The following is a 24812-nucleotide window of genomic DNA, read 5'->3' as shown; positions in this document are numbered from 1 at the left end:
GTAGATGTTGTTTCCATACATTATTTTTGATGACATTTGTATGGCATATAGCAATCTTAAATATGCGAATTTAGTTGGGTTCCTTATGGTAGAACCTATCCACTTGGCTTCCTCGACTTCACACGAGCGCTCATATTTTTCAAAATTTAATCCACGATTTAACAGTGCTATCCTTTTAACATAGACAATGTCCCCATTGATAGCAAGACACCTATAGTGACTTTGTGCGTCTCGAGAATTATTGGCTCAGTCCTTGGAGTTGCACATAGGATAGAGTTCATGCGTGTTTATAAGGGTGAGTGAAGTCCTAGTATTTTCTTCAAATTTCATATAGGATTTTATCGGTGCTATGCTTTTAAAGGCGACATCCTCGTCAATAGCGAGATGCCTATGATGACTTTGTGAATCCCAGCATCCGCTAGCTTAGTCCTTCGAAGGTGCTAGTAGGATAAAGTTTGTGTGCGTGTCTTCCTAAGGGCAATGAGTGTGTGTTGTGAGCTTCTATGTTGCACTGTGTAAAAGGATTTAGTCAGGATGGTTGGATGGATTATAAAAGCTTATATGTTGGTCTAACCAAGCCTAAACAACCAAGGTTGAACAAACCTTCCACAATATCTTATAACATATACATGGGCTACTATAGGCCAAAATTCCAAACTGGACTGGATGTGACATACACCCCTCAAGAGCTCGACGTCTTGGTCGGCTCAACACACCAACAACCTGGCAGATGATGATTAGGAACATTCCATGCAACTACGCGCATAATGAATCCCATGTTAGCGCCCCTGATCTGCACATGTCTGTGGCTATGAATGTCGACTTTAGTACCATTTATAACTCCCCAGAGTCCAAACAACTCAGATCCACTCTGCACGATGAGAAAGCCACACCTACCACCATCCCACGTATGCTTTCATCCTCACTTGGCGTAGGAGATAGTGGATTGACTCTAGAAGCCTTACATGTTGGTCTAACCCACCTTTAACAACCAATATCAGACTAAACCCCCACAATATCTCATTAACATGTACATGGACTAAATTTCAAACTAAACTGGATGTCACAATGGGTGAGTGTTGACGGTCTTTAATGCTCACATTTAACCGTCAACTAATCATGGAAAAGGACCAATATGCAACCAACATCCAAAATTAGGGTTTCATCTGACAGAATTCCACGAGTTTTGGTGTTTGTCTATTTCAGCAAGGGGTTATCAGGAAATACGGAGGAAAGGCCCACACGTCGGGTTTACATAGAGATATTAACGTGTGCGGCAATTTTCTATCATCTAGAAGAATCCAGAAGCCACGGGAACGAACGAGAGGCCGAGCGGGCCCGGGGGCAGGGCGCCCGCCCTCCCCCTAGGGTGCCCGCCCAGCTACAGGAGCCAATCAGGCTCCGCCTCGCGGATTATGCTCCACCGACATAAAGGATTAAGGGAAACCGTGCGATTAAGGTCGGTTTGATTCGACGGTCCACATTCATTTGGAGGGGCTATATAAGCAGGTCCCCTGGCCCCTGGAGGACATACCTCTTCTACAGAATCAAAGCTAGGGTTTCAATTATTCATCCAAGTAGAGAGGATCCCTCTAGTTCATCTAGTTCTAGTTCTAGTTCATCTAGTTCTAGTTCTAGTTAGTTCTAGTTGTAATCTAGAAAATAGGGAGAGAGAAGAGGAGAGCGGAGGAGGAGCCGGATCTGTCGGATCTTCCTCAGCATTATACTTTTGCAGCAACTGGTTCGTTCTTCATCGTTCTCCAAGTTCTTCAATTCATAATTCCTGAGTTCATTAATTACTTTTATTTACATTTAAGTTATTTATTGCATTCCTGCTTGCATCAAGTGCTCTAGTCTTTATGACGCTAGAGTAGTAAGTAATAGATTAGACGTGGTGTTTAGTCTTGCAATTACCTGGAATTGCACCCAATCCTCCTAATTGTTGTGGTAGCCCTAGGGTAGTGACAGCCCTAACGGTCGACGTATTCCACCTCGTTCGGATCGGTGTTTGTAGGACCGTAGTCAGAGCTTCCTAGCCCCCTTGTCATCTCTTTCTGTGGTTAGTGTTCTGATGTCCCGAAATAAATAATCTTTGAAGTAATTCTTGATTCTTAGATCAACTAGAGAACTCTCAGGAAACTTCCTCTCTTCCCACCAAAAATAATTATATAGTTATCCTTGGGCAATCTTGAATCTTAATTAGTACACTCACGTTCCCTGTGGAAAATCGATACTCTGGAATACTCCCGGGTGAAAGCTACATCGGTATCTGTGCGCTTGCAGATTTTTCTGTTTGCGTTTAAAATACCCAACAGTGAGGCAATGGTACAAGGGTTTTATCGACCTGCGTGAGAAGGTCTTCCATTGAAGCACATTGCCCGGGGGCTGATTTCCCCCACCAGTCGAGTTTTTTTAAACCATAAATGATTTTCAAGGAAAAAAGTGTCAGTTACAATATTGTAGAACTCATCAACATCTACAACTTTATTTCTTGTCTTTTTTCAATCTGAAGTCGTTTGTATGATTAAAAATGAGTTTTAAAATGTAAAAACTTCAAATATATAAAGTTTGTTTTTATTCAACTTTGTTTGGAAAATTTATATATAGACTTTTATTATGCTACAGCATAAGTCAAAACGTTGGTGAAAGTAAATTTGACTGGCGGTGAAAATTAGTCGACCAGTACCGCCAGTTGATAACATAAGCTGAGATAACAATGATAAGTTATCACCACCAGTTGGTGCTACTCGTCGGCAATGATAATCGCTCCTATTTTTACCTACGGTTTGTAACACAAAAACCTACGGTAAAAAATAATTTCACTAACGGCAGTAATATGAACTGGTGATGAATATTACCGCCGGTTAGGACCAAACCGGCCGTGAAAGTGGCACCGTGATTAACCTTCCTTTAGTAGTGAAAACCATGGTTATTATTGGATATTGGTACATTGATAATAATCAACCGGATATTTCTTTTTCTTTATACGGCATTATTATGGCTTCGTTTCCCATCGTCTTCTTGTTGATGAGGCATCAAGTCCGTGTAGCCGATGCTCTTCCTGGTTGTTGGGAAGATCATGAACACCATGCTGGACAGGAACCCTAGTCCCACCGGAAGGTTCATGAGCACTTCCCTGGCGTCCGGCCCAATGTCCGGGAGCAGGCAGCTCTGTATGCCGGCGTTGCCTAGGGCCACCACGACGAACAGGACCGCGGAGACGAGCGCGTGCACGAAGTCGAGCGCCTTGATCTTCATCCTGGGAATGTCGCCGAACCTGCGCCTCCGCTCGTCGCATGTCCCGTCGAAGTTGAACGGGTAGAAGCCCCGCGGCGTGGCGACGCCATAGTAGAGCCGCCCGTCCTGGCCGACCATGCTGTCGGTGAAGGAGAGCAGCAAACAGGAGGCAGTGCAAGCGCCGATGAGCGCGAGGGTAAGGTACCGGCTGGCTGTGCCGCATACGCCGTGGTTGCTGAAGGACGGCGCCAGCGCATGGAAGGCCATGACAGTGCCGGTCGGCAGGAGCTTGATGATGTCGCAGGCGCAGCACAAGGTTTTGTCGACCAACGGGGCAGGTGCCTTGTTGCTACCGCTGGCGCCATGTGGATGTGGTGCCATCAGCAGCTTCTTCATGTCGTGGGTACACGACTCGTCGTCGGCGGCCATGTGAGTTTGGACGGAGCTTGATTGGATCTCGTTTCTGAAGGTTGCACATACAGTTACGTCCTGCGAGTAGCTAGTGTAGCTGTGTAGGACGATGCTTAATTTGGGTATCGGAGACTACGTTCTCTGTGTAGGTATCTTACACTTTACATGTTCCAGGCACTTATATTGGATTGTTAGTTCTCGGTCATCATCGTACTTACAGGGGACTGGATATGACATTGATATATGATCACATCACATGGTGACAACTTGTGGCGGTTCGCATCCGTGCTTGGACAGGGAACTCGTGCAAGGTAGCTGGATTGCTTGAATAAAGTTGGACCTTTGTCAAAAAAAAAAAGATGACAAGGACGAAAATTTGTGGTCATGCGGAATCCTGGCTAGCTGATCGACACAAACAACCAACACAAAGTGCACTTCCAATTTGCGAGGCCCCAGCCCATAATCCGCAACTGGGCCAGCTAACCTTTAAGCACACAATGCGCATATCTTGTCGGCCTGTCGGGAACCCGGTTCGGAATGCCACACACACTACTAGAGAACAGACCTTGCGTCGATGTACCAAATGACCTTTAGTCCCAGCATTGTTGGCGCCCGGGACAAAAGAGATCTTTAGTCCCGGTTGGTGAAGCCAACCGGTCTCTCCCCAACGGCTCCGGTGTCGGGCGCTGTCGGGAGAGACCTTTAGTCCCGGTATGTGTTATGAACCGGGACTAAAGACCTAACTTTAGCCCCGGTTTATGCCACTAACCGGGACTAAACCTTTTGTCCCGGTCTTTGACACCAACCGTGGCTTAAGGTAGGTTTTTAGTCTCGGTTGGCAACACCAACCGGGACTAAACCCTCCCCGCTATAAATTGAATCTCCCTCCTCCCTTCTTCCTCTCCCTGCCCGAGCCCGAGCTCCTTTGTTCTTGCTTGTTCTTCCTTGTTATTGCTCTCATCTCCCGCGATCGATCCATTTCAACGCTTCTACGCCGTCGTTGATTTGTTTAAAAGGTTGCTAGCTTTATCCTCCTATGTTTCTCACCGCCATATGTAATTTCATATTGTACATATGTCTATTTTGATTATTTCATGTTGCCATCTCTCCGATCATCGTCTTCTCATGTTTGAATTTTTTTGAACGATGCTAAGTGTGTGCCCGCTAAAACTAGTATACACAAATCATTACTACAATGTATACACGAATCATGTTAAGTTCTATTATAGATATTATAGGATATTTTCTACTTTAATATGTTCATGTTCTTATTTTAAAATATTAATAATATAATTTTTGTTGTAATTGTTAAATAAATTGTTTTTCACTTTAAAATTCTTGAAATTAATTTTCTTTACTGATAAAATTATAGCTTTTAATAGAAAAATTACAATTCCATGATAATGCAGATAATGACACGCCATTGGATGTACAATGCTGATCGCCGCTCCAACGAGTTCATTGAGGGCGTGCGAGAATTCCGCAGAGTGGCGGAGCAAAATAAGCGGGATGGTTTTATGTGCTGCCCATGTGCCGTTTGTAAGAATTTGAAGGAATTTTCAAACTCAAGAGAAATTCACTTGCACTTGTTCACGAATGGTTTCATGTCAAACTATATTTGTTGGACCAAACACGGAGAGTCCGGGGTTATGATGGAAGAAGGTGAAGAAGAGCAAGCGTACCCTGACGATGTTTTTGCTCAATACTGCGACTTCGCAGTAGAGGACGAAGGTGATGAAGACGGGGATGCAGGAAACAGTATCGTTGATGATGACGATGCTCTTGGTGATGTCATTCGCGACGTACAGAGAGATTGCGAAAGTGCAAAGGAGAAGGCTAAATTTGACCAAATGCTAGAGGATCACAAGAAGCTACTCTACCTGTCAGCGGAAGAGGGACAGAAAAAGCTAGGAACGACACTGGAGTTGTTACAGTGGAAGGCAGAGAATGGTATTTCTGACAAGGCATTTGGAAAATTACTGAAGATCCAAAAAAAGATGTTTCCGAAGCCTAATGAGTTACCCACCACTACATACAAAGCAAAAAAGATCGTCTGCCCTTTGGGATTACAAATCGAGAAGATACATGCATGCCCTAATGACTGCATCCTGTACCGTGGCGAGCACGAGAAATTAGATGAATGCCCTGTTTGCCATGCGTCACGGTACAAGATCTTGCGAGATGACCCTGGCGATGTTGAGGATGAAGAACGTCCGAGGAAGAGAATCCCTGCCAAGGTTATGTGGTATGCTCCAATAATTCCACGCCTAAAACGTTTGTTCAGAAATAAGGAACATGCAAAGTTGTTGCGATGGCACAAAGAAGACCTAAGGTGGACAACATGTTGAGACACCCTGCAGATGGTTCTCAGTGGAGAGAAATCGATAGAGAATTCCAGGAATTTGCAGAGGACACAAGAAACCTAAGGTTCGCATTGAGTACGGATGGATTTAATCCTTTTGGGGACCAGAGCTCTAGTCATAGCACTTGGCCCGTTACTCTATGTATCTACAACCTTCCTCCATGGTTATGCATGAAGCGGAAGTTCATTATGATACCGGTGCTCATCCAAGGTCCGAAGCAACCTGGCAACGACATCGATGTTTACCTGAGGCCATTGGTTGAGGAACTCCAGCTTCTATGGAGCAAACCAGGTGTGCGTATGTGGGATGAGTATAAACAGGAAGCATTCAACCTACGAGCATTGTTGTTCGTGACAATCAATGATTGGCCAGCTCTAAGCAATCTTTCAGGACAGACAAACAAGGGATATAATGCTTGCACCCATTGCTTTGGTGACCTTCAAGCTATCTATTTGAAAAAATGCCGAAAGGTCGTGTACCTTGGCCATCGTCGATTTCTTGCTAAGAACCACCAGTTGAGAAAGAAAGGCAAACATTTTAAAGGTACGGCAGAACACCGGTCCAAGCTAGGCAACCGAGATGGGGTAGAGGTATTCGAGATGGTCAAAGATTTGAAAGTAGTGTTTGGAAAGGGAGAAGGCAGCGAACCTGTTCCGAAAGACGCTTTGGGGCGTGCCCCAATGTGGAAGAAAAAGTCAATATTTTGGGAGCTACCATATTGGAAACACCTTGAGGTCTGCCACTCCATCGACGTGATGCACCTGACGAAGAATCTTTGTGTCAATCTCCTAGGGTTTATGGGTGTGTTCGGAAAGCCTAAGGATACCCTTGAGGCTCGAGAGGACTTAAAGCGCATGAAAGAACGAGACAACCTGCATTAAGAGCAGACAGATGATGGACGCCAGTATTTAAGACCTGCTAGCTACACTCTTAGCAATGAGGAGAAGGAAATCATGTTTGAGTGCCTAAGTAGCATCAAGGTACCATCTGGGTTCTCCTCCAACATAAAGTGTATAATAAATGTGCCAGAGAAAAAAATTGTCAACTTAAAATCGCACGACTGCCACGTGATTATGACACAACTGCTTCCGGTTGCCTTAAGAGGAATTCTACCTCCACATGTACGTCTGGCCACTGTGAAGTTGTGTGCATTCCTCAATGCAATTTCTCAGAAGGCAATCAATCCTCTTGATCTAGCTACTCTACAGAACGATGTGGTTCAATGTCTTGTCAGCTTTGAGTTGGTGTTTCCTCTATCTTTCTTTGATATCATGACACATCTCCTAGTTCATCTGGTCAAAGAGATTCATATTCTGGGTCCTGTCTTCCTACACAACATGTTTCCCTTAGAGAGATTTATGGGTGTACTGAAAAAATATGTTCACCAGCGGGGTCGGCCAGAAGGAAGCATCATCAAGGGATACGGGACAGAGGAGGTCATTGAGTTCTGTGTGGACTTTATTCCTGATCTTGACCCGATTGGTCTTCCTGAATCAAGGTATGAGGGGAGACTCGGTGGAAAGGGTACACTAGGAAAGAAAACATATATCAGCCAAGGTGATGATTTATTCAATAAAGCGCACTACACAGTCCTTCGAAACTCCGTTGTGGTGGAACCCTATATTGAGGAACACATGGATTTTGTACGATCCGAGAATCCTGGAAAGAATGAGACTTGGGTTACGCGTCATCACATGGAAACATTCGGTGACTGGTTGCGAAAAAATGCCAGGGTGATAAAGATATTGGAGATGAAATTTATTTGTTGGCTAGGCAACTAGCGTGGCACATCCTCACGTACAAAGGGTACGAGATAAATGGAAATACATTTTACACCGTATCACAAGATAAATGCACATAATTTTAAAGTCCCTTTATTCCGATGCCAATGGGTGAAGATGATAGGAGGGGTATCAGTCGATAAGGAGTACGGAATGACAACAGTGGACCTCAACAATATTGGATATACAAACGATCCATTCGTCCTTGGTACTAAGGTGAATCAGGTGTTCTATGTGAAAGACATGTCTACAAAACCTAAGAGAGGGAAACAAGATGAGAAAAACACCAACGAGCCAAAGCGACACATCGTTCTTACAGGGAAAAGAAACATCGTGGGAATTGAAGACAAGTCAGACATGTCAGAGGATTATGAAAAGGATGAACGGATCCCACCCTTCTGTGTGGCCAAAGACCCAAGCATCATGCTCGCTGCAGAGGACACTCCATGGTTATGGAATGATCATAACCAAGGGCATTATGTTAAGAAAAAGTTTACCACTGTGCTAGCTTGATAATGGTAGTGATTTGTACTTGAAATCTTGTGTAATATAATTGTAACATTATGTGTAATATAATTGTAACATCTTGATGTGGATTTTGAACTATTGGTATTCATGAGTTTGGTCAAACTTAGTCAAGTGACCCATCTGAGTACTTCAAATGGAAATCTTTTGAATACCAAGTTGTTAGAGCTCATCAATATCCAAACTTTTTATATAGACCATTTTTCCATTTGGTAAAGTTTATGTAAACAATACTCACCAAATCTTGAATCTCACACAAACTTTATGAAACTATATGTAGGAAGTGTGGATTTTGAACTACACTTTGCCAGCACTTTGTCAAATGCAAAAATGGTCTATATATGAAATGTAGATCTTGACGAGTGGAGCAACATTGGTATTCATGAGTTTTCCATTTGAGGTCATCCATGGTTCTAAAAATTACCGTTTCGCTATGAATTCTTTCAAATTTCAAAATTGAGTGGTCTAAACTTTTTTCAAATGAAAATGTGACCACTAGAGAAAATGTAGGTCTTGATGAGTGGAACAAACTTTGTATTCATGAGTTTTCTATTTGAGGCCATCCAGGGCTCGGTCAAAGTGTGTGTTTGTGAAACCCACTATTTTGACTTTGGTCAAACTTGGTCAAATGACCCACCTGAGCACTTCAAATGGAAAACTTTTGAATACCAAGTTGTTAGTGTTGGGAAAATGCGCACTGCACTCCCCAGCGATACAGTAGTTTGGGAACCTTCTCACTCGGTGCCGTGAGAGGCTAGACAACAGTGAACGATAAGCTCAACAGTAGGTGAAAGTAATGAATGCTCTCTCCCACCTCAAGTGTGGTTACACCCCCTTTATATAGGGCACGGGAACCGACCTAACATGATTACAAAAATGCCCCATGACTGTGGGGAATATCCTAGCATATTCCTATGTTACAGTCTACTGACCCTGAGTCGTTCGTGTAATTTCACACTGCGAACCCCACGTGCGCCTCCTGTCTAGGGCTTCAACTAGTCGGAGGCTCGGGTCCTCCGCTCGGCTGCCGATCCTTCGACGCTCATTTGTCGGAGGCTCCTCAGCCTGGCCTTGCTAGAGGTCCCTCGGCTCGGCTGCTCTGGAGGTTCGCCGGCCACCTTGGCCACCGATCCTCCAACGCTCCCGCGTCAGAGGTTCCTCAGCCTGGACGTGTCGGAGGTTCCTCTCCTCCGCCGCATCCCTCGCCATCCTCAGACTTGGGAGGATCGGAGGTTCCTCCTTTCTCTGCTTGTGAGCCTCCGCGGGTGTCTCAGTCCCTACATACACTTGGCATGACAAAACGAGTCATCGACGTTAGTATTTCTCAGGATCCTCTGCGTGGCATTTGCACGGAGGTTCCTTGTGTGAAGCATATCCTTCGACGCTTCATGTGTCGGAGGTTCCTCGGGTGAAGGATATCCTCCGACGCTACCAGGGGGAAGGATGCGGCCATTCCCCAACAGTTCCCCCCTTTTTGGGCTAATGGCACTCCTGCGGTCCATGTGCTCAAAAACATGTCACGCTGTGGAGGCTGCGAGCATGGTTGCTGCCTTCCCCCCTGGTGCACAGGATGTGTTTGTTAGCGGTGTCGGAAAAATGTTTCTTGTACTTAGCCATAAATTTTCTTGGTTTGCTTGTTTTTTTAGGATCCTCCGATCCTTGTTGTTTTGAGAGCTTGCTATCCTTCGCGCATTAGATTGCGGAGGATATCGAGTTGTTGTTGAAGTTGCGCGACTAGCCGTTGGAGTTAGCCGTTAGTGTTGGGGAGTCGCAACGGTCAGGCCGAGTCCTCCACTTTTAGCCGTTGGGCGTGGGGAATCACAACGGCCGTGCGGTCGCAGGCCCCCCCTATAAAAGGGGGTGCGGGGGAGCTCTAGGCTCTCACCCCTGCTGCTCATTGCCTGCGTATTTGCCTTCGCCACGTTTCTGTTACTCTCTAAGCTGCTCGCGTGAGTCGCACTTAGGTTTAGTCCCTAAGTGTTTGCGGAGGTTCTAAGGTGGCTCTTGTTCCTTCGCCCTGTCCGTCAAGGTCAGATTTATCTGGTCCTTTGCGCAATTTTCTTGGCGTGAGGTCCGGAGGTTGGCTGCGTAGGTTTGAGGATTGGATGCTTGAGGTTGCTGCAGCTCAAGATCTGGAGAAGACATTGTCTGATGTTGAGGTTTCTATGGGGGAGTTGGTTAGTGCGAAGGAGTTTGAGACGATGGCTGCTATTACTTTTGAGTTTGGGGAGTCAACAGTGAGGCCGGAGGATATCGCTGATATGGTAGAAGTTGGTTTCTTTAAGCAAGGCCGTGCGAAGGCTCCTCCTGCGGGCCAGACAGTTCCTGCGCCTGAGGAGGAGTATGCCGTTGTTTTTAGGGATTTTTTCACCTGCAGACTCCGGATGCCTCTGTATCACTTCCTCCGTGAGGTGATGGAGACTTTCAATGTGGAGCTACAACACTTTAGCCCCAATGGGATTCTGACCCTAAGCAAGTTCGCGTGGGCATGCGAATCCTACGGAGCCGTGCCACACATTGACACTTTCTGCTCCTATTTCGAGCTCCAACGTCAGCCTAAGAAGGTGAAGGATGCCGACGGGGTGGACTGCATTGCGCAGTTTGGAAGCTGCGCGTTCATGCCGCGCCGCACGATGCCTGGAGCAAGGTGTGAGATCTCCTTTTGCCAAAAGGGCAAGTGGGAGAAGGATTGGATGAAGGCTTGGTTCTATGTGAGGACCCCTGCCGCGTCGAAGACTCTAGGCGATGGTCGGGTTGACAAGGTTTACCCATACGCTTCAATGATGAAGGAGCTCAAGCCTGTATACAAGGGTGATCCTTCGACTCCGATGTCGGAGGAGCGCAGGGTATGCGACCAAGCCTTCGCGCTAGCCTGCCGCTACTCCGGAGGTCGCGATTTGGTTGAGGAGATGGTTGCCGTCGACTACTGGCCCCTTGGCCGCAGGACAGACGAGTTCACCATTGAGATGGTACAAGTGCCAGTCTTTGGTCCTTTGGAGGGTTTGCCGTTTCCCCGGTTCCGCGCGGGTTTGCCTGAGGGTGAGACGAAGGAGTCTTTCTTCGACCGTGTGGAGGTTTCTACCCGGAGGATAGTTGGTAAGATTTCGGAGAAGGAGTATCTCCAACGGAAATCTGCGCTGGGTACAATGCCGCGCTTCAACCGCGTCTTTGAGGAGTTGGGCATTGAGTACAATGACTACGTTATCCCTCCGGACGTGCTGCTCGGCTTGGAGAAGAAGAAGGACTCTTCGAAGGCTGTTGCTGCAGCTGAATCGAAGAAAAGGAAGGGTGGTGGGGCTGTGAAAGCACTTGCGAAGAAGCGCAAGGTGGAGGTTCCCCTTGAAACTTCGGTGGGATCTTCTTCCGCTCGGTCCTCCGCTGCCGAGTCCTACTCGGTGGATTCTACCCCGCTAGAGGTTGCGAAGGCTGCGCCTGCTGCTCGAGCCTAGGTGTCCTATGCGGTCTCATCTGTGCACGTGCCGTTTGCATCGCTTCTTGGGGAGGAGTCCTCTGACGCGGAGGCCGTAAGGGCAAGTCCTGCGCGGAACGCGAGTCCTGCGCGGGAGGCATCTGCTGGAGGGGGATCTCCACCGAAGGAAAGGCAAGGGGAGTCCAGCGACGAGGCGGAGTCTGCTTCTGTCCGCAGGATCAAGAGAGCTATTGATCCCTCGCAGCCATCTGGTGGAGGGATAAATTCGTTGTATATGGGTAAGACTTTTTCTTTTGTCTTGTTATGTTTTTCATGTAAGTCCTGATTGAATGAGCCTTGCGTTGCTTGTATGTATTTTTCAGAGGATGTGATTGCAGGGCTGGCTAGCACAGAGGAGCTTGCTAAGGGGGCCAGCATTGCGCAGGAGGGGCTTGTTGTTCCTCCACCCCGCATGCCTGCGCCATCTGCGCTGGCTAGCAGGCCTTCGCCTGCTAATGTTACTGGTCCTGGTGAGTTTGGTAGATTTCATTTTTGCATTCTTAGTTAAGTTGTTTGTCTTTTGTTTGTGTTGACCATTCCTTGATTGTGCGCAGGAGCCTCTGATCCTTCGATCACAGGTTGGGCTGAAACCTTGCATGAAGTTCATGCACTTGTCGGAGGTTTGTTTTTGGTCCTCCGTCTGTTATGTTTTTAGTTTTATCTTATGTTTTTCTTACTTTCCTTCGCTTCTCAGATCATTTCCGACAGAAGTGTCGCGACATGGATTACGCGACGTTGCTTCGCGTGCAGTTTGAGCATCATAGCCTTGTATGTTTTAGGTTGGTTTTATCTTCCTTCGCCGTTTTTCATTTGGACGTTTGATGTATGATGTTTTTGGGCAGGGTCATCACATGGTTGCTGCCTTGGAGGAGCGATGCTCCCGAGAGGTTATTTGCCGTGATGAAGCCATCGAGGCTTTGAAATGGGAAAATGAAACCTTGGAGGCTGAGAAGGCTCGCCTGTCGGAGGAAGTCAAGGGATTTTCTTCCATCCGGCTGGAGGTTGAGTCTCTGAGGAAGGAGAGGGATGGTTACAAGTCTGGGTTGGAGGTTTTGAGGAAGGAGAAAGAGGACGCCGAAGCTTCGGCCGCTGTCCTTCGCACGAGTGCCACTGAGGCGGGGAGGGCTAGGGACTTAGCCGTGCAGCGGGCTGAGAAAACCGACGACATTGCTGACCGCCTCCGCAAGGAGCTTGATGCTGAGCACGTGTCTGCGGCTGCGATGCAAACTCGTATGCAGAAGACGGAGGTGGAGGCTGCGGCTGTCGTTGGGTTCTACACCGACTCATTGGCACAGTTCGGAGGTAGCACCTCTGCTCCTCCGCCCAGCGGCGACGTTGGGGCTAGCCTCGCATGGCTGAAGTCCCATATCCGCATGCTCCCTGACTTTGTCGGAGGAGCTATTGATTTTGGGGCTTTGGCTGCGGTTAGCTCCTTCGCCAGGCTTTTGCGCCACGGAGGTTGCTCCCACGCTGAGGGGGTTGCTAAGGAGGACTTTGTCTTGGCGGAGGATGTTGGAGAAGGCACCTCGAGCCTGCGCAAGTCTGTCCGGAACTTATCAGTTCGTTCTGGATTAGGTTTGGGCGGGCTGAGGCGAAGAAGATGGCGGCTCGCCGTGCTGAGGTAAGCATTTTTTTTCGTTACCTTTTTGTGATGTGCTTGTTTTTCCTTGATTTAAGGTTTCCTGTCTGCAGGATCTTGCTAAGAAGAAGGCAAAGGCTGATAAGGCTGGTCCGTCGCGTCCTTCGGCTCAGACTGGCGCGGAGGATCCTGAGCCCGGCGCCAAAGCTCCGGAGGGATCTGGTGCCAAGGCTCCAGGGGGACCCGAAGCTTCTGCTCCTCCTCCGCCCCAGGTGTGAGGGTTTTTAGGTTTTTAGGTTTCTGCGTCTGCTTCTTTTGCGACGCTTTTTTTTGTAAAAATGCCGGAGGATATATTTGGCTTGTAAGGACTTGTTGGGTGTGTAATATAATGGCTTGGTATTGGTTGAATGTTTTACACTTTTATCCTGCGCAGGTCTCTAGCGGAGGACCTGCGTAGGATAACTATGAAGCTCCGCTTTCCATTTTTTTCAATGGAATTTATGTTTCTGGGGACTTGTGGGAATATTGGCGAATTGCCTTTCCTGGCATGAGTGTGGTGGATATGTTTGAGTTTGTTGAGTTTGACATTGATGACGAACGATCTGAATTCGTCCGGTCGCTTGCGTGCCGAGGTTCTTGGCCTCCGGCCTAGGTGGGTTTTTTGTTTGGCCTTGTCTCAGATTGTGTTGTTTTGTTTGATTTGATTTTGATTTGATCTATCTCTGCAGTCGTCGTACCCGATCCTTCGCATCTTTGGTGAGGAGGCAGACAAATCTTTTTGGCTGGAGGATCCTGACGACATGTATGAGTGTTTTCTGCCTGAGCGCGTGGAGGTTCGGGATTTAAGCTTTCTAGATTGTTTGGGTCCTTCGCTTGGTTCAGTGATTTTTAAGCTGGTTTATCTGCGCAGGTTCTTCGATCCCCTCCTAGATGTGATGTTCTTCCTCTGGGTTTTGTTGAAGGAAGTTATGTGACTCCAGTGACGTTCAAGCGGGGCGACATATATGCAAGTGGTTGGTTAATAGATTGGTGGAGAGGCGCGCGTCCTTCGCTCGATGTGGATGATTTGGTTGATTATATTGCTCGAGACTATTGTAGCAATTTTAGGACCTTTGGTGAGTTGTGTGTGAGATTTGTACGTGACTTTTAGATTCTTCGTCAGTTAAGTTGACGAAGGATCTTAGGTCGCTTAGCTTATCATAGGTAAAATTTTTATTTAGATGCAAACAATTGTTGTACATACCGTTTATCAGAAATAAAGACAGAAGTTTTATCATAGTGTTTTATTGCAACCTTCGCAACCTTAGCGTTGCTTTCACTACAGCCTTCGGATTTTTTTGAATGCGATTAGCTGTGTTTGTTGAATGCGCAGCGAGCGTTGATCCTAAGGATCTTTGTTTTGCTGTTGCGACTAATTACTTGATGGTCGATGTAGCGAAGGCGCTGTGGATATGTGGTTTGCGTAGGCTTGCTGCTCCTTGACCTTAGGGCCTTCGCTTGATTTGGTGCGAAGGAGCCTCTGTCGAATTGAGCTCATATTTGCCTTTGCTCGACTCTCGTGGAGTGTTGTCGAAGGCATCCTTTGGGTATGTGAGTCAGAGGTTCTGAGGGGATGTTACGAGACTTCGTGCGATGCCCTTCAGAGACCTCCGATTCTAGCTTGCGGTGATTTTTTTGTGGCTATACATGACTCTGTGGTTGATGTTCATCACAACGCCGCGGTTCTGGAATTACGAAGCTTCGTGCAATACCAATTTTTTGTGTTGCTATGAGGCTAACCCCTGCCTCCATGGTGGCCTAGGTTTTTTCCTTTGTGAGTGCTAGGCTTGCACTGGCTGTTTGGGTCTGTGTGTGTTGGTCCTGACTGAGGGTGGGGCAAGGTGAGCCTGGTTTTATAGGCTTTCATGCATTTATTGCATGTACTTTGTTAGGTTGGGATTTACTATTGAGTTATTATTGGTTGTTGTGATTGTTGTAGTAGTTAGTCATGCTTTACTTGACTGAGGATGATTGTAAGCTTTGCTTTATTTTCACACTTTGTGTGTTAGAGGCCTGCTTGGATTAGCAGGATACCTTCGACCTTGCATTGGCGAAGGTTATGTAATTGTTGGCGAGGTTTGCCTTGTGAATGTGAAACCTTCGCTGCCTTTTGGCAGAAGTTGTATAGCCCCTGATGCCTGATTGTCTTCAGGTCTTTGTCAGGTTCGAAGGTTTTGTCCCTTCTGGCCGTGTTGTGATGCCTAAGGGGGACAGGGCTTTTTCACTTTTGGCCATACTATCCTTGCTGCCCGGCTCTTGGCTAGGTCTTTTGCTAAGGACTTGGTGTTTTTCCACCGTTGAGGATGTTCCGAGCTTGCTTAGCCTTTGGCTGAAAGCTGCGGAGGGTCCTTGTAATCACGTGAAGTGTTGTCGAATGCTACAGCCTCGTTGATGGCTGTTTTTTGACTTTTGAGTTTTGCTTTTGGGGTGGATTCCTCTTTATATCTCAGAGGTTTTTACATAGGTTCTGCCTCGTTAAAAACCTCACCTCCTAGTAGGAGTACCCCTGTGAGGAAAAGAGTGCAGACCTCGGATTGTAAAAGTAGAGAGAAAAAGAAAATAAGTGTATCTAAAGACATGGATGCCGTCGCTTATTTTGCGGGGGTCATCCTTACACTCAAATGTAAAATCTTCGTATAGATTGTCGACGTTCCACGTGTGGGTGGATGTTGTACCTTCGAGGTCTTTCAGGTAGAAGGATCCCGACCTTCCCGCTTGTATTGCTATATAAGGTCCTTCCCACTTGGGTTGGAATTTACTAGCGTTTGGGTGATCTCCTTTTTTCCTGAGTACCAGGTCCCCATCTTGTATGTCTTTCCGTACTACCTTGCGGTCTCTCCATTTTTTGGTTTCTTGCTGGTATTTGGTAATGTTTTCTACCGCTTCCAGTCTCACTGATTCCAGGGTTTCCTTGTAGTACTTCATCTTCAGCCAAGAGCTGCTTCATGGAGCGCAGGCTTTGGTGTTTGATTTCTTCTAGCAACATTGCCTCCTCCCCATACAAGAGCTTGAATGGGGTGAACCCAGTTGCTCTCGAGACTGTTGTGTTATGAGACCACACAACTCTAGGTAGCTCGTCAACCCATTTCCCCTTTCGTAGGTTGAGTAGAGTTTTGGAGATTGCGGAGAATATTATTCTGTTTGCTCTCTCTACTGCCCCATTTGACTCTGGGTGGTAGACGGATGCGAAAGCAATTTTGGTTCCTATGTGATGGCAGAACTTCTTGAAACCGTCTGAATCAAACTGCTTCCCGTTGTCAACTGTGAGCAGGCTTGGAACTCCGAATCCGTAGACTATGTTCTGCTAGAAAAATTTCCTGATTGTTTCAGAGGTTATGGTTGCCAGCGGTTTAGCTTCGATCCATCTTGTGAAGTATTCGATGGCCACGACGGCGAACTTGTTTCTGCCCTGGGCAGTTGGCATCGGTCCTACCAGGTCCATTCCCCATCTTTGCAACGACCACGATGCTGATATGAGCTGAGTTGGTACTGATGGTCCTGAATGAATTGGTGAGAAGGTTTGGCAGGCTTTGCATGTCTTCACTATCTCTTCAGCATCTTTGATGTGAGTTGGCCAGTAGAAGCCTTGTCTTAATGCTTTGGCAGACAATGCGCGGGGGCCGATGTGAGACCCGCACATCCCAGAGTGTATCTCTTGCAGGAGTTCTCTGCCCTCGGTTTGTGATATGCATTTCAGCAAAGGTTGGACTACACCTTTCTTGTACAGGATTCTGTCAATGATGGTGTAGTTCCTTGCTCTTGCTTCCATTCTCTTGGCTAATGCTTCGTCATCTGTGGCTGTTTTGCCTTTGAGGGAGTTAGCTATTGCCTGCCTCCAATCTTCGCCTTCTGTCAGTAGGACTGAGCGGAAAGCTTTGGGCACCGATTCAGTTGCGGGTGCTCCAATGTTTTGGTAGAAGGTTCCTTCTGGCAATGGGGTGTTGTTGGCTGCTGCTTTGGCCAGCTCATCTGCCTCGTAGTTCTCGGCTCTTGGAATGTACTGCAGAGTGAACCCCTTGAACCTTCTCTCCAGCCCCCTTACGATGGCCAAATATCTTGCCAGCTCGGGGTTGTGTGCTAAGTATTTCTTCTCCACTTGTCCTGCCACCACCTGGGAGTCTGTTTTGATGAGTAGGGTTTTGGCTCCCAAAGCCTTAGCTTTGTTCAGCCCGAGGATGAGTCCTTCATACTCAGCTATGTTGTTTGTTGCTTTGAATTCGAGTCTTGAAGCAAATTTTAGCTTGAGCCCGGATGGTGCGATCAGAACGGCTGCTGCTCCTGCTCCTGATTGCCCCCAGGCGCCATCTGTATACAGTTCCACGGCTGGTCGACTACCTTCTCCTCTTCTTTGTTCGAAGGTGTCCAATCTGCCATAAAGTCAGCTAGGGCTTGAGACTTGATGGAGGTTCTGGGGACATAGGTGATGTCAAACTGTGATAGTTTAGCCGCCCATTTCCCTATACGTCCGGAGGCTTCCTTGTTCCTAAGGATATCACCCAAGGGCTGTGAAGTGGGTACTTTGATCTCATGGCTTTGGAAGTAATGATTGAGCTTCCTTGATGCGCACAAGACCGCATACGCGATTTTCTCTATCTCCGTGTAATTCAACTTTGCTCCTGACAGAGCTTCGGACACATAGTAGACGAGTCTTTGCACTGTCCCCTTACTATCGCTTGCCTCGTGCACTAAGACAGCACTGACAGCGTGCTCGGAGGCAGCCACATACAGTAGTAGGGGAGTGTCCGGCTCGGGCACAATTACCACAAGATTTGTCGCAACGTAGCTTTTGAGCTGCCTGAAGGCCTCCGATTGTTCTGGGCCCCATTCTGTTTTGTCTCCTTCTCTTAGCACTTTGAAGAACGGAAGGCTTCGTTCAGCAGACCTTGAAATGAATCTGTTGAGAGCTGCTATTCGACCAGTCAATCTTTGCACTTCTTTCTTGCTCGAAGGTTCTGCCATTGACATGATTGCCTTAGTCTTGTGTGGGTTAGCTCTAATTCCTTCGGAGCTAATGATGTACCCCAGCATTTTTCCCTTGCTGACCCCGAACACACATTTTTCCGGGTTAAGTTTTAGCCCGACAGATCTAAGGTTGGCAAAGGTTTCCTGCAGGTCCCTGATATGGTCCTCTTTGCGCCTGCTCATGACGACAACGTCGTCGACGTAGGCTATGATGTTTCTCTGCAGCTGACTTCCTAGAACCTTCCCCATCATTCTAGAGAAGGTTGCTCCAGCGTTCTTGAGACCCTCTGGCATTCTGGTATAGCAATACGTGCCGAACGGAGTCGTGAAGCTTGCCTTTCCCTCGTCTTCCATCTTGAGCCAAATTTGGTGGTACCCGGAAAAACAATCCAGCAGTGAAAATCTCTGGCAGCCGGCGGCTTTGTCAACAGATGTATCTATCCTTGGCAAGGGGAAGGAGTCTTTGACACAAGCTTTGTTGAGATCTGTGAAATCTATGCACATTCTCATTTTGCCATTCTTCTTGGGGACCAGGACCACGTTTGCCAACCATTCCAGGTACATGTTCGCTCTGATGACATTTGCGTCTAGAAGTCTCTGCACCTCTGCCTTCGCAGCTAAGGTTCTTTCTTCGGACATTTTCCTCTGTCTCTGTTTCTTTGGCCTTATTCTTGGGTCGATGTCCAGCGAATGCTCTATGATGTCTCTGCTAACTCCTTGCAGGTCAGTGGCACTCCAGGCAAAGATATCTTGATTCTTTTGTAGCATGTCTAGCAACTCAAGTTCCTCCTCTCTGCTGAGGGTGGCGGATATGGTGACTTTCCTATCTAGAACTGCCTCCTGCAGAGGGACACATTTCGTTTCCTCCTGATCAGCCAGGTCTGTCTTCCCCCTTGGCATGTCTGGTGGCTGGCAAGCTTCTTGTTGCGTGGAGTCCACGGAGTTTATGTTCCGGAAAGACTTGTAGATTGCTTTCTCTATGTTCCTTGCCTCCTTTTGACTCCCGTGAACAGTGATCACTCCGTGCAGAGCTGGGATTTTCATGCACAGGTATCCCATATGAGCAGCTGCATTGAATTTGTTTAAGATCCCCCGCCCGAATATGGCATTGTATGGGTAGTGCAGGTCTACCACGTCGAAGGTGACATACTCTATCCTTGCGTTTTCCGACGTGCCAAAGGATACGGGTAGGGCAACCTTACCCAGAGCATGTATCTGCTTTCCTCCGAACCCGATCAAAGGTGATTCCTCTGAACTTCATTTGGTCGAAGGTTCCGACAAATATAATGTCCGCTGAACTTCCTGAGTCTACTAAGATCCTGCTGACTCCCCATCCTACAACATTTGCTGTTATGACCATTGCATCCGTATGTGGGTAGCTTTCTAACCTTAGGTCCTCCTTGGTGAAGGTTATAGGGGTTCTGGACCAATCAGTGCATCTGGCCGGCCCTTGAACTGCAACATTGTTGACGAGCCGGAGGTGATCCTTCTTCTGCTTCTTTGTCTGGAACTCCATTTAGGACCCTCCAACTATTTGTAAGATCATTCCAATCGTGGGCAGCGGTGTATGAGGCGATCTGATTATCGGGGTGGGGTTCGGGTTTTGGTGGAGGTGGAGCTTGGATTAGCTGTAGCTGGTTTGGGGGAGGAGGTAGTGACTGCTGGTGGGGTTGTGGGGATTCGATGTATGTAATCTGTGGGGGTCGTGGAGGAGCATAGGTTGGTGGAAGGTTATGGTCTGCGGGCTGCTGGGCTGGGCGCCAAGCCGGTAGGAAGCTGGGATAGTAAGCGGAGGCTAGCGCGCTGGGCTGAATTGGAGCTGGGTGCTGCTGGCCCGATCCTCCGACATATGAGTGGTAGAAGGTCTGCGGGAATGTGTGATTCACCTCCCGAGGTTGAGCGACCGCTGGCGGAGGTTGTGGAGCTGACATGCTCTTGATCCTCTCCTGAGTTTCTTTTGCATCCACGCAATCTCTGGTGGAGTGACCCTTCTCCTCTCCATGAAAGAAACAATATTGCTTCCGCGGCCGCTGCTTCTGATTCTTTTGCCATCCTCTGTTCTGACCTCCTCCTTCGGCTTGGTTGGGTCCGCGTTCTAGGTTTCACGGTTCCGTTGCTAAACGGTTGTGCCCCGGCTTGTTGTCCCTTGGTTGCTCAATATTCATCATCTGCCCACCGGCCTCTCGCTGTGGACAGCGCTCATCCTGGCTGAGGTTCTTCTTCTGCGAGTTTCTATCATTGCTCTGCTTCTTCTGAGAGTTCTGCTCCTCCAGCCTTTTGCGGAAGTCGTTGTCCGACTTGCAATACTTCTCGAACTCATGGTACAGCTCGTGCATGGATGCTGGCTTTTCTCTGGCCAAGTGGGCTGCAAAGGGCCCTATGCGAAGGCCTTTGATGGCTGCCTCAATGGCAACCTCCTCTGGCACGTCGGGTGCTCTTGCCTTAGTCTGCATGAACCTTTGGAAGTAGTCCCGCAGTGCTTCTCCCTGGCCCTGGCGACACTGGAACAGGTCTATGGAGGTCAGTGACTCAACAGCGAATCCCTGGAAGTTCGCCAAAATCTTGTCGTGAAGGTTCTCCCATGAATAGATTGACCCAGGCCTGAGCATCGAGTACCATAACCAAGGCATCTCCTTCGGCTGCGATCACAAAGGATTTTGCCATCACAGTTTCGTTCCCCCCTGCCGAGGCTATAGCCGCCTCAAAACTCATTAGGAATTGGTGGGGGTCTGTCTTTCCATTGAACTTGGGGAGCGTGATCGGCTTGTAGGTTGTCGGCCAGGGTGAGGTCTGCAATCCTTTGGATAGAGGAGAACGAAGGTCCAATGTGCTCCGCAGTGTGCCACCGTAGCTTGCCGGCTGCACATTTACCGTCGGACCGGCGCTGGGCAGAACAGTGGGCTGGATCGTCAGCTGAGGTGGAGATTGCATGCTAAGGATCTCTGCCTGCAAGATTGAAAGCTGCTGCCTGATCTCAGTTGCTTGCGCTGCTGCCAGCGCTGCCTCCTGGTTGGCGGCGTAGGCTGCAGCGATCCGGTCTCGCTCTTGCTGAAGGTTCTGCAGCTGCGCTTGCAGCAGTTGAAGCTCTTCCGCGGCTGTGGGTTGTGCCGGCCCCGCGGTTGGAGGAGGTTCCTGGCCGGCCTCTGGCTGCATGCTTTCCGGCTGCTCGTTCTCAAAGCCATCCTCCTCTACGGTCGCATACGCACTCCGCACGGCCCTCCTTGGCCTTCCTCTCCTGGAGGATTCCGCCCGAGGCCTTGTGGTGCTTGATCTCTTTCCAGCCATCGTAGGTGATATTTTTAGGGCCCCACGGTGGGCGCCAATGTTGGGAAAATGCGCACTGCACTCCCCAGCGAAACAGTAGTTTGGGAACCTTCTCACTCGGTGCCGTGAGAGGCTAGACAACAGTGAACGATAAGCTCAACAGTAGGTGAAAGTAATGAATGCTCTCTCCCACCTCAAGTGTGGTTACACCCCCTTTATATAGGGCACGGGAACCGACCTAACATGATTACAAAAATGCCCCGTGACGGTGGGGGAATATCCCAGCATATTCCTATGTTACAGTGTACTGACCCTGAGTCGTTCGTGTAATTTCACACTGCGAACCCCGCGTGCGCCTCCTGTCTAGGGCTTCAACTAGTCGGAGGCTCGGGTCCTCCGCTCGGCTGCCGATGCTTCGACGCTCATTTGTCAGAGACTCCTCAGCCTGGCCTTGCCAGAGGTCCCTCGGCTCGGCTGCTCTGGAGGTTCGCCGGCCACCTTGGCCACCGATCCTCCGACGCTCCCGCGTCGGAGGTTCCTCAGCCTGGACGTGTCGGAGGTTCCTCTCCTCCGCCGCATCCCTCGCCATCCTCGGACTTGGGAGGATCGGAGGTTCCTCCTTTCTCTGCTTGTGAGCCTCCGCGGGTGTCTCAGTCCCTGCATACACTTGGCACGACAAAACGAGTCGTCAACGTTAGTCTTTCTCAGGATCCTCTGCGTGGCATTCGCACGGAGGTTCCTTGGGTGAAGGATATCCTTCGACGCTTCATGTGTCGGAGGTTCCTCGGGTGAAGGATATCCTTCGACGCTACCAGGGGGAAGGATGCGGCCATTCCCCAACAGTTAGGTCTGATCAAGACCTACATTTCATATATGGATCATATTTTCATCCGGATAAATTTGATCGAGTCCAATGCACATGTTTTCAAATTCGAAGACGGGCTTTGGTCAAACTTGGTCAAACGACGGAGAAAATGACTTGGAATTGAAATCTTTTGAATACCAAGTTGTTAGAGCTCATCAATATCCAAACTTTTTATATAGACCATTTTTCCATTTGGGAAAGTTTATGTAAACAATACTCACCAAATTTTGAATCTCACACAAACTTTATGAAACTATACGTGGGAAGTGTGGATTTTGAACTACACTTTGCCAGCACTTTGTCAAATGCAAAAATGGTCTATACATGTGTAGATCTTGATGAGTGGAGCAATATTGGTATTCATGAGTTTTTCATTTGAGGCCATCCATGGTTCTGAAAATTAGCGTTTCGCTATGAATTCTTTCAAATTTCAAAATTGAGTGGTCTAAACTTTTTCAAATGAAAATGTGACTAGTAGAGAAAATGTAGGTCTTGATGAGTGGAACAAACTTTGTATTCATGAGTTTTCCATTTGAGGCCATCCAGGGCTCGGTCAAAGTGTGTGTTTGTGAAACCCACTATTTTGACTTTGGTTAAACTTGGTCAAATGACCCACCTGAGTACTTCAAATGGAAAACTTTTGAATACCAAGTTGTTAGGTCTCATCAAGACCTACATTTCATATATGAAACATATTTTCATCTGGATAAATTTGATCGAGTCCGATGCACATGTTTTCAAATTCGAAGACGGGCTTTGGTCAAACTTGGTCAAACGACGGAGAAAATGACTTGGAATGGAAATCTTTTGAATACCAAGTTGTTAGAGCTCATCAATATCCAAACTTTTTATATAGACTATTTTTCCATTTGGAAAAGTTTATGTAAACAATACTCACCAAATCTTGAATCTCACACAAAGTTTATGAAACTATACGTGGGAAGTGTGGATTTTGAACTACACTTTGCCAGCACTTTGTCAAATGCAAAAATGGTCTATATATGAAATGTAGATCTTGATGAGTGGAGCAATATTAGTATTCATGAGTTTTCCATTTGAGACCGTCCATGGTTCTGAAAATTAGCGTTTCGCTATGAATTCTTTCAAATTTCAAAATTGAGTGGTCTAAACTTTTTCAAATAAAAATATGACCAGTAGAGAAAATGTAGGTCTTGATGAGTGGAACAAACTTTGTATTCATGAGTTTTCCATTTGAGGCCATCCAGGGTTCCAAAATACATCTTACAACTTTTGAAAATTTAAATTTCAAATTTATACAATCAATGTCGCGCATTTGTATAATTATTACTAAAGAAACAAAAGTTTAACGTCCAAATGACCCAAAAACAAAGTATCTGTCTAAAGCCAATAATTTTTTAAAATTTAATTGGCCATTATATTTTTGCATTAACACAATATTCATTATGAATAACATTTATTTTGAATAATATGAAATATTTAAAAAGCAATTGTGTTAAGAATTTTTATACTCAAGAGTAGAGCAGAATAAATTTAATGTGTATTTTTTAACAATTTTATCAGATTTATTTAATTTATAGTGCATTTAACAATGTAAAGAGGAAAAAAAAGGAAAAACCAAATTATGGCGCCATAAATTGGTGAGAACCCTTTAGTCCCGGGCCGAGATAGCGCCCGGGACTAAAGGTGCCCTGCCCTATAAAGGGCAGAGGCCTTCTTCCTCCTGCCCACTGCGCCCGCGACCGTCGTCTTCCTCCTGCCCTAACGCGCGCGACTCCTCGTCTCCTCCACCACCGCTCCGTCGTCGTTGCTCGAGCGCCGCCCCGAGGACCCCCCGCCGCCGTACGCCGCGCTCCCTCTCTCCTCTCTTTCTCTCCTCGCGCGCGCGCCCGCCGTCGCCTATGCCGCGCGCCCGCGCCGCCGCCGTACACCGACAACGCTTCGGACGGGGGGTAGTTGCGCGGGCCCCACGCCGTACACCGTGCCCGGCCACGTGAGCCCCCACCGGCCGGCGGCGCAGCCGCCGAGCCCCGGCCCCGTGCGCCGGCCTGAGCCCGTGGCGCTGCGGCCTTGTTTAGTTCCTAATAAAATTTGTAAAATTTTTTAATTCTCCTTCACATTAAATCTTTAGACGCATGCATGAACTATTAAGTATAGACAAAAATAAAAACTAATTGCACAATTTGGTCGGAATTGATGAGACGAATCTTTTGAGTCTAATTAGTACATGATTGGATAATATTTGTTAAATACAAATGAAATTATACTATTCCTATTTTGCAAATAGACGAAAATAAAAACTAATTGCACTGTTTACCTGTAATTTGTAAGATGAATC

At 47.4% G+C, this 24812-nt stretch overlaps 1 protein-coding gene across 1 annotated transcript; it reads right to left on the bottom strand.

Annotated features, from left to right (window-relative positions):
• Positions 2647-3838, bottom strand: LOC110431321. The gene has a single exon (XM_021450325.1). The coding sequence runs from the start codon at positions 3664-3666 to the stop codon at positions 2983-2985; it is 684 nt and encodes a 227-aa protein (XP_021306000.1). The 5' UTR covers positions 3667-3838; the 3' UTR covers positions 2647-2982.

This window comes from Sorghum bicolor, chromosome 10, assembly GCF_000003195.3.
Source record: "Sorghum bicolor cultivar BTx623 chromosome 10, Sorghum_bicolor_NCBIv3, whole genome shotgun sequence".
In the NCBI taxonomy this organism is placed as follows: domain Eukaryota; kingdom Viridiplantae; phylum Streptophyta; class Magnoliopsida; order Poales; family Poaceae; genus Sorghum; species Sorghum bicolor.
This window is presented reverse-complemented; position numbering and strand designations above follow the sequence as displayed.

Excerpts from the sequence above, each read along its gene's own strand:
- LOC110431321 (XM_021450325.1), bottom strand. The coding sequence starts at position 3,666 with ATGGCCGCCGACGACGAGTCGTGTACCCACGACATGAAGAAGCTGCTG.